The 20,045-nt window shown below is 36.0% G+C and overlaps 1 protein-coding gene across 1 annotated transcript in view; it reads right to left on the bottom strand.

The window, feature by feature from the left end:
- The window catches only part of LOC128743783 (voltage-dependent calcium channel type A subunit alpha-1), a 157,847-nt gene that overhangs the window by 95,296 nt on the left and 42,506 nt on the right, over positions 1 to 20,045 (bottom strand). The window contains exons 2-7 of the mRNA XM_053840449.1: positions 10,775 to 10,957; positions 10,421 to 10,693; positions 8,316 to 8,416; positions 7,964 to 8,119; positions 7,667 to 7,887; positions 7,497 to 7,600 (exon numbers count right to left, since the gene is read on the bottom strand). Of these exons, the coding sequence (XP_053696424.1) occupies positions 7,497 to 7,600; positions 7,667 to 7,887; positions 7,964 to 8,119; positions 8,316 to 8,416; positions 10,421 to 10,693; positions 10,775 to 10,957 (1,038 nt within the window). The remainder of the gene's footprint in view (positions 1 to 7,496; positions 7,601 to 7,666; positions 7,888 to 7,963; positions 8,120 to 8,315; positions 8,417 to 10,420; positions 10,694 to 10,774; positions 10,958 to 20,045) is intronic.

Here is a 20,045-nt window from a genome sequence, read left to right as displayed (position 1 = left end):
TTTCAATTTTCAATTTTCAATTTTCAATTTTCAATTCTCAATTTCCAATTTTCAATTTTCAATTTTCAATTTTTCAATTTTCAATTTTCAATTTTCAATTTTCAATTTTCAATTTTCAATTTTCAATTTTCAATTTTCAATTTTCAATTTTCAATTTTCAATTTTCAATTTTCAATTTTCGTTTTTTGTTTTTCGTTTCTGGATTCTTGATTTAGGATTTTCGATTCTCGATTCGATTCTGCTTTCAGGTTTCGATTTTAGTTTTCAGTCTTCGATCTTCCATTTTCGCGTTTTGGTCTTCGATTTTCGATTTTTCATTCATAATTTTCGGATTTTGATTTGCATTTTGGTTTAGCGATTTTCGGCCCTTCGTCTTTGCCTTTCGGTTCTTGATTCTTGACTTTCAATTTCCGGTTGTTTCTTTTCATTCACCAGTCTTCAATTTTCATTTGTTGATTTTCGATTTCCGATTTCCGACTCGAAATCTTCGATTTTTGATTTTCATTTTTAAATTATAGATGCTCAATTTCTTTTTACTTGTCTATGTTAAATTTTTATTATTCGACTTTAGATTTTCGATCGTTAGTTTTCAGTATTCAGGCTTCAATTTTCGGTTTTTGGTTTTCGATTTTTCATTCTCGATTTTCCATTCTAGATTTTCGAAGATTTCGATCGAAAATTTCGATTTTCGATTCAGGCTTTGCGATTTTCGACCTTTCGTTTGGATTTTTGATGCTCGATTTTTGATTCTCGGTTCCGCGATTTTCGATTGCTAGATTTCAGTCTTCAATTTTCGGGGTTTGGGTTTCGATTTCTTGCTTTGGATTTTCGATTTTTGGTCTTCGATATTTCATTCTCGATTTTCTATGTTTGGTTTTTAATTTTCGATTTTTTGTTCTCGATTTTCAATTTTCTGCTTTCGAATCTTCGATTTTTCAATTTTTAATTTTCAATTTTCAATTTTCAATTTTCAATTTTCAATTTTCAATTTTCAATTTTCAATTTTCAATTTTCAATTTTCAATTTTCAATTTTCAATTTTCAATTTTCAATTTTCAATTTTCAATTTTCAATTTTCAATTTTCAATTTTCAATTTTCAATTTTCAATTTTCAATTTTCAATTTTCAATTTTCAATTTTCAATTTTCAATTTTCAATTTTCAATTTTCAATTTTCAATTTTCAATTTTCAATTTTCAATTTTCAATTTTCAATTTTCAATTTTCAATTTTCAATTTTCAATTTTCAATTTTCAATTTTCAATTTTCAATTTTCAATTTTCAATTTTCAATTTTCAATTTTCAATTTTCAATTTTCAATTTTCAATTTTCAATTTTCAATTTTCAATTTTCAATTTTCAATTTTCAATTTTCAATTTTCAATTTTCAATTTTCAATTTTCAATTTTCAATTTTCAATTTTCAATTTTCAATTTTCAATTTTCAATTTTCAATTTTCAATTTTCAATTTTCAATTTTCAATTTTCAATTTTCAATTTTCAATTTTCAATTTTCAATTTTCAATTTTCAATTTTCAATTTTCAATTTTCAATTTTCAATTTTCAATTTTCAATTTTCAATTTTCAATTTTCAATTTTCAATTTTCAATTTTCAATTTTCAATTTTCAATTTTCAATTTTCAATTTTCAATTTTCAATTTTCAATTTTCAATTTTCAATTTTCAATTTTCAATTTTCAATTTTCAATTTTCAATTTTCAATTTTCAATTTTCAATTTTCAATTTTCAATTTTCAATTTTCAATTTTCAATTTTCAATTTTCAATTTTCAATTTTCAATTTTCAATTTTCAATTTTCAATTTTCAATTTTCAATTTTCAATTTTCAATTTTCAATTTTCAATTTTCAATTTTCAATTTTCAATTTTCAATTTTCAATTTTCAATTTTCAATTTTCAATTTTCAATTTTCAATTTTCAATTTTCAATTTTCAATTTTCAATTTTCAATTTTCAATTTTCAATTTTCAATTTTCAATTTTCAATTTTCAATTTTCAATTTTCAATTTTCAATTTTCAATTTTCAATTTTCAATTTTCAATTTTCAATTTTCAATTTTCAATTTTCAATTTTCAATTTTCAATTTTCAATTTTCAATTTTCAATTTTCAATTTTCAATTTTCAATTTTCAATTTTCAATTTTCAATTTTCAATTTTCAATTTTCAATTTTCAATTTTCAATTTTCAATTTTCAATTTTCAATTTTCAATTTTCAATTTTCAATTTTCAATTTTCAATTTTCAATTTTCAATTTTCAATTTTCAATTTTCAATTTTCAATTTTCAATTTTCAATTTTCAATTTTCAATTTTCAATTTTCAATTTTCAATTTTCAATTTTCAATTTTCAATTTTCAATTTTCAATTTTCAATTTTCAATTTTCAATTTTCAATTTTCAATTTTCAATTTTCAATTTTCAATTTTCAATTTTCAATTTTCAATTTTCAATTTTCAATTTTCAATTTTCAATTTTCAATTTTCAATTTTCAATTTTCAATTTTCAATTTTCAATTTTCAATTTTCAATTTTCAATTTTCAATTTTCAATTTTCAATTTTCAATTTTCAATTTTCAATTTTCAATTTTCAATTTTCAATTTTCAATTTTCAATTTTCAATTTTCAATTTTCAATTTTCAATTTTCAATTTTCAATTTTCAATTTTCAATTTTCAATTTTCAATTTTCAATTTTCAATTTTCAATTTTCAATTTTCAATTTTCAATTTTCAATTTTCAATTTTCAATTTTCAATTTTCAATTTTCAATTTTCAATTTTCAATTTTCAATTTTCAATTTTCAATTTTCAATTTTCAATTTTCAATTTTCAATTTTCAATTTTCAATTTTCAATTTTCAATTTTCAATTTTCAATTTTCAATTTTCAATTTTCAATTTTCAATTTTCAATTTTCAATTTTCAATTTTCAATTTTCAATTTTCAATTTTCAATTTTCAATTTTCAATTTTCAATTTTCAATTTTCAATTTTCAATTTTCAATTTTCAATTTTCAATTTTCAATTTTCAATTTTCAATTTTCAATTTTCAATTTTCAATTTTCAATTTTCAATTTTCAATTTTCAATTTTCAATTTTCAATTTTCAATTTTCAATTTTCAATTTTCAATTTTCAATTTTCAATTTTCAATTTTCAATTTTCAATTTTCAATTTTCAATTTTCAATTTTCAATTCTCAATTTCCAATTTTCAATTTTCAATTTTCAATTTTTCAATTTTCAATTTTCAATTTTCAATTTTCAATTTTCAATTTTCAATTTTCAATTTTCAATTTTCAATTTTCAATTTTCAATTTTCAATTTTCAATTTTCAATTTTCAATTTTCAATTTTCAATTTTCAATTTTCAATTTTCAATTTTCAATTTTCAATTTTCAATTTTCAATTTTCAATTTTCAATTTTCAATTTTCAATTTTCAATTTTCAATTTTCAATTTTCAATTTTCAATTTTCAATTTTCAATTTTCAATTTTCAATTTTCAATTTTCAATTTTCAATTTTCAATTTTCAATTTTCAATTTTCAATTTTCAATTTTCAATTTTCAATTTTCAATTTTCAATTTTCAATTTTCAATTTTCAATTTTCAATTTTCAATTTTCAATTTTCAATTTTCAATTTTCAATTTTCAATTTTCAATTTTCAATTTTCGTTTTTTGTTTTTCGTTTTTCTTTTTTCGTTTTTCGTTTTTCGTTTTTCGTTTTTCGTTTTTCGTTTTTCGTTTTTCATTTTTCGTTTTTCGTTTTTCGTTTTTCGTTTTTCGTTTTTCGTTTTTCGTTTTTCGTTTTTCGTTTTTCGTTTTTCGTTTTTCGTTTTTCGTTTTTTGTTTTTCGTTTTTCGTTTTTCGTTTTTCGTTTTTCGTTTTTCGTTTTTCGTTTTTCGTTTTTCGTTTTTCGTTTTTCGTTTTTCGTTTTTCGTTTTTCGTTTTTCGTTTTTCGTTTTTCGTTTTTCGTTTTTCGTTTTTCGTTTTTCGTTTTTCGTTTTTCGTTTTTCGTTTTTCGTTTTTCGTTTTTCGTTTTTCGTTTTTCGTTTTTCGTTTTTCGTTTTTCGTTTTTCGTTTTTCGTTTTTCGTTTTTCGTTTTTCGTTTTTCATTTTTCGTTTTTCGTTTTTCGTTTTTCGTTTTTCGTTTTTCGTTTTTCGTTTTTCGTTTTTCGTTTTTCGTTTTTCGTTTTTCGTTTTTTGTTTTTCGTTTTTTGTTTTTCGTTTTTCGTTTTTCGTTTTTCGTTTTTCGTTTTTCGTTTTTCGTTTTTCGTTTTTCGTTTTTCGTTTTTCGTTTTTCGTTTTTCGTTTTTCGTTTGTCGTTTTTCGTTTTTCGTTTTTCGTTTTTCGTTTTTCGTTTTTCGTTTTTCGTTTTTCGTTTTTCGTTTTTCGTTTTTCGTTTTTCGTTTTTCGTTTTTCGTTTTTCGTTTTTCGTTTTTCGTTTTTCGTTTTTCGTTTTTCGTTTTTCGTTTTTCGTTTTTCGTTTTTCGTTTTTCGTTTTTCGTTTTTCGTTTTTCGTTTTTCGTTTTTCGTTTTTCGTTTTTCGTTTTTCGTTTTTCGTTTTTCGTTTTTCGTTTTTCGTTTTTCGTTTTTCGTTTTTCGTTTTTCGTTTTTCGTTTTTCATTTTTCGTTTTTCGTTTTTCGTTTTTCGTTTTTCGTTTTTCGTTTTTCGTTTTTCGTTTTTCGTTTTTCGTTTTTCGTTTTTCGTTTTTCGTTTTTCGTTTTTCGTTTTTTGCTTTTAGTTTTTCGTTTTCCGATAGTTAGTTTTTAGAAAACGTCTTATGATTTTCGGTTTTTGGTTTCCAACATTCCATTTTATATGTTTTGGTTTACGAATTTCAATTTTTAGTTTTCGAATTTTAATTGTCGACTTTTGATTTCTGATCTTCGACTTTTTCGATTCATTGAAAATTTGGTTTTTGAATTTCAATTTTTGGCTGCCGATCTTCGATTTTTGATTTCTGATTATTAGTTTTCAGTCTCTTATTTATGATTTTTTGACATTCGATTTTTGTATTTTTGATTTGCGGTTTTAGATATTTGGTATTCGATATTTGGTTTTTGACCTTCGATTTCCAATTTTCCATCTCCGATTCTCAGTTATTGATACTTGAGTTGAGATTTTCGATCACAAATTTTTATTTGCAGTTTCTGGATTCTTGATTTAGGATTTTCGATTCTCGATTCGATTCTGCTTTCAGGTTTCGATTTTAGTTTTCAGTCTTCGATCTTCCATTTTCGCGTTTTGGTCTTCGATTTTCGATTTTTCATTCATAATTTTCGGATTTTGATTTGCATTTTGGTTTAGCGATTTTCGGCCCTTCGTCTTTGCCTTTCGGTTCTTGATTCTTGACTTTCAATTTCCGGTTGTTTCTTTTCATTCACCAGTCTTCAATTTTCATTTGTTGATTTTCGATTTCCGATTTCCGACTCGAAATCTTCGATTTTTGATTTTCATTTTTAAATTATAGATGCTCAATTTCTTTTTACTTGTCTATGTTAAATTTTTATTATTCGACTTTAGATTTTCGATCGTTAGTTTTCAGTATTCAGGCTTCAATTTTCGGTTTTTGGTTTTCGATTTTTCATTCTCGATTTTCCATTCTAGATTTTCGAAGATTTCGATCGAAAATTTCGATTTTCGATTCAGGCTTTGCGATTTTCGACCTTTCGTTTGGATTTTTGATGCTCGATTTTTGATTCTCGGTTCCGCGATTTTCGATTGCTAGATTTCAGTCTTCAATTTTCGGGGTTTGGGTTTCGATTTCTTGCTTTGGATTTTCGATTTTTGGTCTTCGATATTTCATTCTCGATTTTCTATGTTTGGTTTTTAATTTTCGATTTTTTGTTCTCGATTTTCAATTTTCTGCTTTCGAATCTTCGATTTTTCGGTTTTAAATTTTTGACTTTCGATTTTTATCTTCGATTTTCAAATTTTAATTTTTGTACTTTTGATTTTCGGTTTTTGGGTGTGGGCTTTCAAGTTATGATCAACGACTTTTAATTTCAGTTTTGGGATTTTCGATCCCCGATTCTCGATTCTCGATCGTTTCGGGGGTGACATTGCGATTCTCGTTTCGAGTGATAGTTTTCAATTTTCAGTTGTTAGTTTTAACTTTTCGGCTTTTGATTTTCGATTAGTGTTCTTCAAAATTTTATTCTCGATTTGCCATGTTTGGTATTCGATTTTCAGTGTTCATTTCTCGACTTTCGATTTTGGATCTTCGATTTATATATTTTTGATTTTTGATTTTCGATGTTTGGGTCTCGTTGTTAAATTTACGGTTCTGCTCGACTTTCAAGTTTTGATTATCGATTTTTAATACCAATTTTCGGATTTTTATTTGCAATTTTCATTTCTTGATTCTCGATTTTCGATTTCCGATTATTAGCTTTCTGTTTTAAGTCTTACGTCTTCAATTTTCGGTTTTTGGTTCTCGATTGTCGTTTTCTTTCATTTGTCGACTTTCGATTTGCGCTTTCCGATTCTCTATTTCCGATTTTTGATTTTCAATTTTCAATCTTTGATTTTAGATGCTCAATTTATTCTTACTTTTCTATGCTCGATTTTTATTATTTGAATTTCGTTTTCAGTCTTCAGTCTTCAATGTTCGGTTTTTGATTTTCCATTTAGGTTTTGCGATTTTCGTCCTTTCGTATTCGATTTTCGATTTCCGATTGTTTCTGTTTTCTGTTTTCTGTTTTCTGTTTTCTGTTTTCTGTTTTCTGTTTTCTGTTTTCTGTTTTCTGTTTTCTGTTTTCTGTTTTCTGTTTTCTGTTTTCTGTTTTCTGTTTTCTGTTTTCTGTTTTCTGTTTTCTGTTTTCTGTTTACTGTTTTCTGTTTTCTGTTTTCTGTTTTCTGTTTTCTGTTTTCTGTTTTCTGTTTTCTGTTTTCTGTTTTCTGTTTTCTGTTTTCTGTTTTCTGTTTTCTGTTTTCTGTTTTCTGTTTTCTGTTTTCTGTTTTCTGTTTTCTGTTTTCTGTTTTCTGTTTTCTGTTTTCTGTTTTCTGTTTTCTGTTTTCTGTTTTCTGTTTTCTGTTTTCTGTTTTCTGTTTTCTGTTTTCTGTTTTCTGTTTTCTGTTTTCTGTTTTCTGTTTTCTGTTTTCTGTTTTCTATTTGCTGTTTGTGTTTGCTGCTTTCTTTTTTCTCTACAAATGATTTATAGTGCTATTTCTCTTTGTAATGCGAGTCAAACATACAACAAAGCTGCCACATCCCATCGAATATCAACCACGCGCTAGAGCTCAGCCATTTCGTACAATTGAGCAGTTCGAAAGAAGCTTTTCAGAGCTACGAAACCTGCTTGCGTGATCCAGTCTAGGTAGGCCGTCATGGCTTCTGCGAACATTTGTCGCTTCCGGCACTTGTGAAACTCTGCCCGGCGTTCGACGCGACCTCGCTCGTTGGAAAATTCCCTTTAGCGTCGTTGAGGTTCCAAAATTATTAATTTTCGTTTGTTTGATTTGGCATGTATTGGACAAAATATCAATCACACTTACCCACTGAGAACACCGAGAACTAGGTTGAGCATGAAGAATGACCCCAGCACTATCAGTGGTACGAAGTAGATCCAGTTGAAGGTTGATCCTAGTGCGTCGTTGGTCTGGTTGAAAGGATTGAGCGGTTAAAATGTGTACGCCTGCTCGTGCTAGAAGAGTTAAGAACTTACCCAGTAGAGGATTGCCGTCCAACCTTCCATCGTAATACACTGGAACACGGTTAACATGGCAAAACCGATATTGTCGAAACTGGTTATTCCAAAGTTGGGACCTTCCCATTGCTCCACGCACGTACTCTCACTGCTGTTGCACACGTACGCACCGGTCGGTGCTATCGTGTCATTGTCCGCATTGCATGGCGTCGGAAATTCGCCCTCCTTTACTATTTGAGCTGTTGCCGAGGAAGACAAAAATCTCCTATTTAGATCCAGTCGAAATGCTATAGTAATAGTCCTTCGAGTACTTACAGATATCTTCTAAACTATAACAACTTCTATGCAGAGCACCAGAGTAAAATTCTAAGCCTATGATTGCAAAGATAACAATTGCAAACAAGACCAACAATCCTATTTGCAGCAACGGTGCCATGGCTTTGATGATAGATTTTAAAACTACTTGTAAACCTGGATGGGATCAGAGAGATAAGCATTAGTAATGTGAACCTGCCTTCCGTACACCATCTATCTAAACGCTAGTCAAAAAGAACAAAATTCTAAATTGTCAAAAATGTTTCTCTATCTACGGTATTTTTTTAAAAAAATGGCCAATATCTACAAACTAAGTATTCGATTTGAGCTTAATCTAGCGCTCGCTACTCACTAGGAATTCCAGACACTAATTTCAGGGGCCGTAACACACGGATTGCCCTCAACGTTCTCAGATCTACTTCCGGCCCCTTTTGTGGGAATAATGTGATGAATCTGTATAGAGCAGGAAAAAAACAACGGTAGCACACCGGGGGGTGGGGAACGAAAGGTTGTTGTTGTTGTTGATGTTGTTATAGTTGTTGTTGATAGTAGTTGTTGTTATTGTTGTTGATGTTATTATTGAGGAGGCAAGAATCAAAGAAAATTGGAAATAGCACACTATTACTATCGATGATACTACAAATCTATCAAAACTGAAGGAGATTGTATTTAAGTAATTCGGTTATATGTTGTTATGCTATTCTAAACTAAGTATAATGTGGCTTATTATAAATGGCGCAAAATGTTGAGGAGCAATCGAGGGAAGCTTTCCGGACTAGCTATGGATGTATTTATTTTTAACAGTTTAATGGTTATCTTCCAGGTAAATGGAATGTTATCATTCGCTATATGTGTTAATTTCTCAAAATTAGAGCAACTAGCAGTTAAGTGGTTTTATGTGAAGCTGTGAATCGACTCGGGACGAACGTTTCCGATGCGGTTAAAAATTTACAAATCAGTACGCTTTCAATTTTACATGATAAATATGACATTTCTGGAAAAGCAGATGCAAACTATCAACTGAATTGGAAAAAGTCTGCTAGAAACACTTTTATTTATTCAACAGTTGCAATTGAATGCCTCAGTTCAGAAATTCTTCTTAGTGCCAGTGACTAATAACCATGCGTCCACTTTATTACAAAAGCACCATAATAATATGGAGCCTTTTGAAAAAGCCGAAATACTGAAGGCACGTAATATGAGGCGGAAATGCTAATCAAATTTATCAAACTGGATTGAGCTGGTTTGGTATTGATTAATTTAACAATATTAGTTAGATTAGCTTCATAACTGTGAAAATTGGAAACTTGTCGATAGTTTTGGAGGAAAGCAATTAACTGTAATTATGATAGATTAGTCCCTCGATGTCGATTACTCTGTCAATTGTTTGATATCGTACTGTATGTGTTGTTTTGTAACTTTGAACTAGACCGCCTTGACTACTTTCATAGCAGCTGCGGTCACCAGGACTATTTCACTATATTTTATCTAAATGAAAACTATTTTCTATTTCTAGCATCTGTAAAAGGAAACCACACACACACACGTACAGACGAGCACGGAACCGTGCCCGTCCGTAGGAGCGATCAGCTAGTCGGGTCAAAAACTCAGCAGAATCTCTATTCTAGAGCACTCTCGCAGAACGGGAAACGAACGAACCAATTAGCTAGGAATGAACAAATTTGCACAGTCGTTGCGCAAACCGGGATCGGTGGCTTACTTGGAATCCTACTAACGAGTTTAAGCGGTCGCAAAACACGAAACGATCGAAGCATTCGCAAATCGACATCAACGTTTGCTTCGGCGAATATAGTCATTGAGCTGCCAGGGTAGGCGGTAAATCATGGGATAATGGGGAACAAGAAACCGATTAGTATTTCCTCGCAGGTGTGGAATGCACGTAGCGGTAACTATAGTTTATCGCTTCGGAAAGCTTCCGATAGGTTAATTAGCGCTGCTTTGCTTTTTAGTTTTCTTTTGCTCCCCGTCAGAGCAAACAAGGAGCAGCGCGTCGTCTTCGGAGGCTAGATGCTAACTGATTGGCTCGATTTAGAGGTACTTTATGGAAAATATTTTTTTTTTGTAGTTGGAATTTTTTGTATGAATTTTTTTAAGATTTTCTAATTTGGGTTAAACCTTTTACTCTATTTGGCTGATAAACGAGCGTGTTGAAAAATGTGTCGCCGAAACCAATCGTACACTTTATATGCAACACCATTTAGTGTTCAGCATAAAGCCTACACCTACCGACGAAGCTTAACACGACCCATGGGGGGTATTAATTTGTCATCGTAATTCGTAGACATTCGCAGTAAACCGAGTATAAAAAGCACCTTAATGTTGGCTGCCTCCGCCCGAACAACAATCATTTTAATAGCAGACCGGCACAGTTTCCTGTTGCTATTAGCCTATAATAATGATAATAATGTGGAAAACAAGGTGTGGTAACCAGCTTACCCCGTGACTACGACGAAAAAATCCATAATGTTCCATATGTTCCTGAGGTAGGAGTGTTTGTGCATAACGAATCCCAAAGCGAGGATCTTCAGCGAGGCTTCCACGCAGAAGATACCCAGAAAGTAGGCCTCCGTCTTTTCCAGTTTCTGGGCGAGCAAAGTCTTGTCGCCATGGGGCAGATGTTCCTCGAGTGCCAGCACCACGCAGTTAGCAATGATTGTCAGCAGTACGGCATACTCAAAGGGTGGCCATTCGATAATGAATCGTGTGTATCTGGAGGGAGATGATGTAAGGCAAATAGTGATTACCTCGTGTAAACCAAGTAGCGATGAAATTTATTGCTAGTCCACCTACTTTCTAATGATGTTATCCTCGGAGAGGATAAAAAGCGACGTAGGCCCGCCTCCCGATGGAGCCTGGCCTCCCTGACTACTAGGGCCGCCCATCTTATCAGCTAAGTAGTGGCCTCCTTTGCGCCCAAATTGGCCCCCGTTGGAGCCCTGACCTGCGAGCGCCGCTTCTTGAGCCGCTGCCAACCTGCGAACAAGCAAATAATAATTTAATAATTAGTTATGTATCATATGTGAGCTAGTCTGCTAGAGCTATTCTATGGGAAGCGTACATTGAATGATATTGAAGCAAATAATTGGAGTCAATTATGCAAATTGTTACACAAACTAATATCCCCATCAATTCCCGGCTCAATTATTATACACAGCGACCTTGTTTACGAAAATGATTTTTGTTACTTCATTTTTCCTAACTTTCTACTTGATAGATCGCTAACTGTAACATAAAGACTAATATTTTAAAAGCTATGCGCTTGCCAATCACACGGAAAGAAATCCGATACCGAAACCATGTATAAAATCATGAAATCATAAAGTTGGAATTGCTGTCAAATCATAACTGAACTGCTATATCAGACAGCACAAAATCATGAATAATAGTTCATGATCTTCGGTTTTATTTTACTGTAAGAAGTTCATGTATTATGATTATTATTTATTTTCATAAAACATTAGCTTAAAACCTGAAATCATGAGACGTTTTGCTCATTTTAAAGATTAAAATTCTATCCGTGCATCTTCTGTCCACTAATTTATAGTTGGTAGTTTTTTTTGCTGTTTCGAGGGAAATTTTTTTATAGGTTCTAAGGATACAGAAAACACATTTTCAGTTGGTAGTGCCTATCTTATAATGAGCGTTAAAAATGTATGAAAATCAAAACCCTAATAATAATTAGGGAATAATTTCATAATCGAGTAATAAAATCAATTTTTTATTTTGGAATGATATCATTATTTAATTTAGTGCAAAACGATTTGATATTCAGCTCTATAAGCCTTCTTGTGCCTTGGGTTGCTTATATGTGGCTTTCACGGCAAACTCAATATCTTTTTACAACAACATCCATTGTCATATTTCTGCGTAATGTTAACAGGTAGTATTTTGATCAGTTCCAGTTTTCCTCTCTATAACCTTCGATGCACACTCAAACTTACAGAAAATCAGAAGGGTTGTGCACAAGACACGGCCGCATAGGTGACGTAGGACTACATAAGTCTATTTGTAGCGATAGTAGGAGTACCCATGTATGTAATAATACAATTCTTCATGTATACATGCGTTGTACGTAGCGTTTATCAAAGTAGGAACATTGTAAGTATACGTTCAATCCTCAACAGATTTAGGAGTTATTTATATGAATTGATTGAATCTATTTTATTAAATGGAAACCAAGTCACACTAAACCAAACAGTAAATCAATTTTCATGATCTGTTTCTACGTTGAATAGTGTTTTTCCTCTTGTAATCGGTACACGGTACGCGCAAGTTTTCAAAAAACTGAAAATTTTATGCAAAACTTTTCTGCGGCTTACAAAAGAAGAACACTGATTTACAAGCTGCAGACGCTTTGGAAGTAGTAGAAAATGTCGTCCGTGACCAGAAAACTTATTCCCGCCCGTTGGTCATCCGCAACGGCGAAAAATTCAACTTTTCCCTCGTTACCTGTGTTATTAACGTATTAACTGGACAAGAAATATAATAAACTCTTCAATTGTTGTGTGGCCCTTAAAAGAACCGATTGTTTGATTATCATAACTCCAGCTTGCAATAAACTTGCACTAACGCACTTAACGTAATTTTCTTTTCGGTAAACGGCTTGTTGCAACGAACCAACCGGAAAGCCACAGCAGCTATGCGATCGACGAAACCGTTCGTGTATAGCCATGAGTCACGATGAAATGCCAGTCCAGGTGGCCAGCTGCAAGCGACGTGGGATGATTCTGGTCTTTTTGTTGCCGTGAGCAGCACTTCTGCAGTTAATTATTCCATCACGGCAGCCAGCTCCAGCTTCAATAGTTTCCTTTCCTCAGCAGCCGATGAATACGACCGACCGGGAACTGCCGACGTGCACGACTCGAGCGTAACTTTCGTTTGCTCTTGATGCTTTCTCCTTTGTCGCGTCCAGACATGCCCGTAAGATGTTGGCAGTGGCTCAGCTGGCGTTTGAATAATGCTGTTCGCCGGCTTACCTCGTGTTATGTACCAGAGCAAACGAAAAGAACCGGTCCCGTTTATTTTTCGTGGTCCTTCATTCTATCATCTACGTTGAATAAAATGGAGCATTTCAATTCAGTCTGAACAAAAGAGCAATGTTATCAGCGAGCCGTTCGCCTTTTGCTGTCAAAGAAAAATTACGTTATCCGCACGCAGGCGGGCGGATTGTGTGGTGACGAGAATATCAATCTGCAGCTGGCTGTCCGTATCGACGGAGAAATGAACAAATTTTTCTTCGGGAGTTACTAGAGGTGTTTTGCTAAACATTCAAGCTATGGTATTGCCCAAGAAAAGTGAGAAGAATGCCGATATTTCTAACTTTGTGTCAATTACCAGACACCGTCCTTTTGAGGATAAAAACATGCTTTTATGAAGATATAAAAGATTATTGTTCTCCGCTGATCACAATCAGGGATGGAAAAAAATCGCTTCTAGCGATCAAGATCATAGAACCGATCAGATTCAGATTTATTGACATCACTACTTGTAAGCGACAAACACTTTGTCGCGATCCGTACAGATTATGATAAACCTCATGTCAGATCATGTTCACTGCATGATTGCGTGGAGAAATATAACAGATACAGACAATTGGTTGTGTGCATCGTATGAATCACAATACAAACAACATATGTGACCTTTTTTCTCGTAGCTAGGTAAGATGTAACACTGTGATCGACTGCTAAGACTGTTAAGAGAACAAAATCTTGTAATCAACGCTAAAGATTCACTGTTTGTCATGATCTGTACGGATCGTGATCTGTGCGTGTGGCGATAACTCACATATTTTATCAAAATCACTGATCTTCCATTCCTGATCACAATAAAGTTTATTGGGCCAGCAGTATTTATTAAAACAAAACGTTGGGTTTAGTTTTAATGCGTTTTCCTGCGCATTTGTTGCGGCGAATCAGTGTTTAATTTGATGTTAATTTGGTTTTAATTGCTATCACTTATTCACGGCAGACAATTTTTCAACGTGACGATTTTTGAATATTGAGCACAATAAGGAATTATCAAAGCAAATAGCAATCAAGGAGAAATGGTAGAATTTCATTAAGTTCTCTTGTTCTCTTTGTTATAGTAGAATTAAATGGAATTTTCCATCGACTTTCTCGTTGATTCCTGAATTGTACCAAGACTGGTTCGATAATAATTGGAAATTATTAGAACCAATCACAAAGTGACAATTTCTACTACGACCGAGTTAGAGTTATTTTCAATTTTTCAAAGACGCGCATTGGTTAATTATTCTCAATTTTTCAATAGTTCAACATCAAGAATCCTAAGCTATTAGCGTTTAAAACCTAACCACTTTTCGAGAAAGATTTTTTGGAATGCCACCCTATACCAGCTACCTTCCTGAAAGACGTAGTCTTACGTCAAAACAACGAAAACGGCGAATAGCATCATGTTTCTATCTGTGATAGAACTTTAATTAACTCTTAAATAATAAAACATCTACGATTTAAGTGCATTTTGTCATTTTTTATTGCTCACCCTTTAGCAGCTTAGAGCTCGGTTGGCTGGTTCTGTATCAGAACCCGCTTTCCGTTTGTACTCCGCCGAAAATAGTCTGCAACACCTTTCATTCTAATACGGCAAGTGCCACCTAATCCCACAGTCCAGGTACGACCGGTTGGAGACTGTCATGCTTTTCGTAGTCTAGCAGTGAAGTATCTAGACTTGCCGTATTTGAACGTTGCGGACTATTTTTGGAGGAGTACAAATGGTTAGCGGAGACTGGCGTTGGCGTATGAACCACGAGTGCAGGCACTACTTCGGAGATTCCTATCGTACATCTGGAATAGAAAGCACCAGGAATAGAAAGGCCAAATGTGCTAGATGGCTCGACCAGGTTGAAGTCGACTTAGTAGAGTAGAGTAGAGTAGAGTAGAGTAGAGTAGAGTAGAGTAGAGTAGAGTAGAGTAGAGTAGAGTAGAGTAGAGTAGAGTAGAGTAGAGTAGAGTAGAGTAGAGTAGAGTAGAGTAGAGTAGAGTAGAGTAGAGTAGAGTAGAGTAGAGTAGAGTAGAGTAGAGTAGAGTAGAGTAGAGTAGAGTAGAGTAGAGTAGAGTAGAGTAGAGTAGAGTAGAGTAGAGTAGAGTAGAGTAGAGTAGAGTAGAGTAGAGTAGAGTAGAGTAGAGTAGAGTAGAGTAGAGTAGAGTAGAGTAGAGTAGAGTAGAGTAGAGTAGAGTAGAGTAGAGTAGAGTAGAGTAGAGTAGAGTAGAGTAGAGTAGAGTAGAGTAGAGTAGAGTAGAGTAGAGTAGAGTAGAGTAGAGTAGAGTAGAGTAGAGTAGAGTAGAGTAGAGTAGAGTAGAGTAGAGTAGAGTAGAGTAGAGTAGAGTAGAGTAGAGTAGAGTAGAGTAGAGTAGAGTAGAGTAGAGTAGAGTAGAGTAGAGTAGAGTAGAGTAGAGTAGAGTAGAGTAGAGTAGAGTAGAGTAGAGTAGAGTAGAGTAGAGTAGAGTAGAGTAGAGTAGAGTAGAGTAGAGTAGAGTAGAGTAGAGTAGAGTAGAGTAGAGTAGAGTAGAGTAGAGTAGAGTAGAGTAGAGTAGAGTAGAGTAGAGTAGAGTAGTAGTAGTAGTAGTAGTAGTAGTAGTAGTAGTAGTAGTAGTAGTAGTAGTAGTAGTAGTAGTAGTAGTAGTAGTAGTAGTAGTAGTAGTAGTAGTAGTAGTAGTAGTAGTAGTAGTAGTAGTAGTAGTAGTAGTAGTAGTAGTAGTAGTAGTAGTAGTAGTAGTAGTAGTAGTAGTAGTAGTAGTAGTAGTAGTAGTAGTAGTAGTAGTAGTAGTAGTAGTAGTAGTAGTAGTAGTAGTAGTAGTAGTAGTAGTAGTAGTAGTAGTAGTAGTAGTAGTAGTAGTAGTAGTAGTAGTAGTAGTAGTAGTAGTAGTAGTAGTAGTAGTAGTAGTAGTAGTAGTAGTAGTAGTAGTAGTAGTAGTAGTAGTAGTAGTAGTAGTAGTAGTAGTAGTAGTAGTAGTAGTAGTAGTAGTAGTAGTAGTAGTAGTAGTAGTAGTAGTAGTAGTAGTAGTAGTAGTAGTAGTAGTAGTAGTAGTAGTAGTAGTAGTAGTAGTAGTAGTAGTAGTAGTAGTAGTAGTAGTAGTAGTAGTAGTAGTAGTAGTAGTAGTAGTAGTAGTAGTAGTAGTAGTAGTAGTAGTAGTAGTAGTAGTAGTAGTAGTAGTAGTAGTAGTAGTAGTAGTAGTAGTAGTAGTAGTAGTAGTAGTAGTAGTAGTAGTAGTAGTAGTAGTAGTAGTAGTAGTAGTAGTAGTAGTAGTAGTAGTAGTAGTAGTAGTAGTAGTAGTAGTAGTAGTAGTAGTAGTAGTAGTAGTAGTAGTAGTAGTAGTAGTAGTAGTTGTAGTAGTAGTGCAATATCTAGACGACCATCTCAAAACAGCACAGCAGTTCAATGATCTGACGAGTCCGGTTTTCTTAAAGGAACTGATCATGAAACTCTCGGATTGAATGCAACTCGACTGGGCAGTTTTCAAGAATCTGCATCATCTAGTGACACTGTATACGTTCGGCGAGTTCTCATCTGGTTTGATCACGGCGGTAAACAAAGTTTTCTTGAACGTTCCGGGACCAACTGCTACAAAGTTCTACACGTAGGGCGACCAGGAGCAACAGAGCAGAGAGGTTGAAATACAGGTATCGTTCAAGCCCACTCCGCAGACGCAAATCTAACTCCCACGCTAAGCAGTACCCTACAATCTCCGAACTAGGCAAGAAATGTACGACTTCCGAGCTAACGAGTGTCTCTTCTAGTCACGTAACTTCCGGCGACTTGCAGTGGCCTCTTTTCCGTGTTCTTCCGGTCTCCTGCATGGTAACAGCGAATCCAAAACTATTTATACCTCCATTGTCCAAGCAGAAACGCTAATCCTAAAGTGAAACCAAAACGTAACATGGCTTAAGCCAAAATCCTGAGATGTAACGCTCGACATCTCCACCAAAAGTAACTATTCTTGCTAAATTCTGTCTAATTCGCGTACGGTTAGCCATCTAGTACTACCCACCGAACTTGCTTGAACCACCGCAAATGGGCAAAAACGAGCTCGTAATCCCAAGAATTAGAAGCCGCTAGTTTGGAATCTTACAAGATACCTATTCCTATGTAAAAAAACTGCAGGAAATCGATTGGTGAAGGTTTCATTCTGCGCAGACTTCGGGAAGTGGTTCATTTTGCCCTATTATCCCCAAAAATCATGACAAAAACTAATTGAATAATATAGAAACTTATTTGCCGCCCGTGAAATGAACTCAAGTAGCTTCCAAATGTTGTCTTAACATCATAAGAATCAAATCCCATCCATTCCATACTGCGCGAAATGCAAGAATAGTCCATTTTGCCCAATTCACCACCACTGGACCACGTTGGCTAAAAGCCTTCGCTTGCTGCCATATACCGCAGAGCTATTAGACATCATACGAGACAATGCCGAAATAGCTGTGGAAGCCTTCTTGCAGGCATAGTCGACGTGGCTCCCGAACTTGAGCTTGTCGTCGACCATGACTCCAAGGAGTTTTAAGGACCGCGTTGACGAAATAGTGCAGTCCCCGACGCTGATATTTGCTTGCACCGACTTGCGGTTGTTAACCACGATAACCTCCGTTTTATGATGCGCTAGGTCCAGTTTCCTGGATCGCATCCAATCTTCAACAATGCTTATAGAATGGGCAGCCGTCAACTCAACCTCTCTGATAGATTCACCATAGACTTCCAAGGTGATATCGTCCGCAAAGCCGACAATCACCACCCCTACCGGGAACTTTAGCTTCAACACCTCGTCATACATGACGTTCCACAACACCGGGCCCAGTATGGAACCTTGCGGAACCCCTGAGGTGATTGGAACGCATTTCTGACCCTCCTCCGTGTTGTAGCATAGCACACGATTCTGGAAATAATTTTCCAGAATTCTGTACAGCGACACCGGCACTTGGACGTTCCGAAGCGAGCTGGCTATGGAGTCCCAGCTAGCGCTATTAAACGCATTTCTCACGTCGAGCGTGACAACTGCGCAATAACGAATACCTGTCCTCTTGGGCTGGATTGCCACCTCGGCTGTCTTAGTGACAGACAAGATGGCATCCACCGTAGATTTGCCTTTTCGGAAGCCGAATTGGTTCCTTGACAGACCGTTTGTACCCTCCGTGTACTGTACGAGTCTGTTAAGGATAACCCTCTCCAGCACCTTGCCGGCAGTATCGAGTAGACAGATCGGCCTATATGACGAGGGGACACCCGGAGGTTTTCCCGGCTTCGGCAATAGGACCAAGTTCTGTCGCTTCCATCTGTCCGGGAAGTGGCCAGCTTCCAGGCATCTATTCATTACTGCCCCGAATAATTCGGGAGCCTCTAAAATAGCCGCTTTAATGGCCATATTCGGGATACCGTCTGGCCCCGGTGCCTTGCTCACCTTTAGGGATTTAGCGATATCAATGAGTTCCTCGTTCGTAACCGTCACTTCCTCCCCGACCTCCAAACCGCCGTCGCCCACGTTACTTTGGATGTTCGGCTGGGAGGCCGACCATCCTACGCTATGGTCTGAGATAGTGGAACGTCGGCCGTGGGACGACTCAGCGGCCTGGGGCCAGGGCCTTGGCTCGTGGCGCGGAAAGAGGCCCTCGATGATCCGCTCCAGCATCTCTGGCGATTGCTCAGCGGGCGCCATCACACTCTTGGTCTTTACCATTACGACTCTGTAGGCATCACCCCACGGGTTCGCATTGGCACTAGCACATAACCTTTCAAAGCAGTCTCGTTTACTAGCTTTTATCCCGCTCTTAAGCGCTGCGCGTGCAGCAACAAGTACTACTCGACATTCAGCCCTGCCTTCATCCGAACGAGCTCTTTGCATAATTCTCCTCGCACGAAAGCACGCTCCGCGGAGTTCCGCAATTTCATCTGTCCACCAGTAATCCGGTGACCTGCCATACCTAGGTCGACTTTTCCTAGGCATGGTAGCGTCACACGATCGCGACAGTACCTCAACCAAATGATCAGCGTTCGGATCGGGCATACCGCGATCACCGCACTCTCTCCGGATCGCCTCCACAAATACTTCGGGATCGAAGTATGATGTCTTCCATCCACGGGTGGTTGGAGTGTTGGCCCTACTCGCCGCCTGCCGCCTCATTATCTGACCGACACCTTAGCGGACCGCCTGATGGTCACTGTGAGTGTAGCCATTATCTACCCTCCAGTCTCCTATCAGACCAGGACTGCCGAAAGTCACGTCGATGATAGACTCCGCACCGTTCCTACTGAAGGTACTTGTGTTGCCGACGATGGCCAGATCTACGTTAAGCTTTGCCAGAGCTTCAAGCAGAATCCAACCCCTATGGTTCTTGCGACGACTTCCCCACTCTACCGCCCAAGCGTTAAAGTCGCCCGCCACAACCACCGGCCTTAAACCAGTCAGCACAATTGATACTCGGTCTACAATCCGCGTAAACTGCTCGATAGACCAACTCGGCGGAGCATAACAACTGCAGTAGAACACTCCACCCACTTTGGCAACCGCAAATCCCTCGTCTGCAGTTGACACAACCTCCTGAACCGGGAACCTGCTTGTCGTCCATATAGCCGCCGTCGCAGACCTATCCGAGACTCAGTTGCCGTTTCCGGCAGGGACGCGATATGGATCCGAGACTATGGCAATGTCCATTGCTGACTCAGAAACGGCTTGGTGTAACAGCTGCTGAGCCGTGCTGCAGTGGTTCAGGTTGAGTTGTGTCACTTGCACTATGAACGTGGCTTAGTCGCCGGCATACCGGCCGGGCACCTTGGACCTCCCGTTACGTGCTTTGCGTCCCGTTTACCGGTACAGATCAGGCACTTGCGAGGCTCCGCGCAGTCCTTTGCTTTATGGCCAGTACTGCCACATCTCCTGCACAACTGGCTCCTATCTGGCCCCTTGCAGTTCCAGGCTTTATGTCCGTGCTCGAAACACCGGAAGCAAGCTTCCGACTGCTTGGACACGCTCAGTGGGCATACCGACCACCCCACTTTTAGCCTAGCAGCTTTCAGGGCTTTGTTTCCGTCAGTCAACGGAAGTCGTATGGT

This window comes from Sabethes cyaneus, chromosome 3 (genome assembly GCF_943734655.1).
Source record: "Sabethes cyaneus chromosome 3, idSabCyanKW18_F2, whole genome shotgun sequence".
Lineage (NCBI taxonomy): Eukaryota > Metazoa > Arthropoda > Insecta > Diptera > Culicidae > Sabethes > Sabethes cyaneus.
Note: the sequence above shows the minus strand (reverse complement) of the source record. Positions and strands in the feature narration are given on the sequence as shown.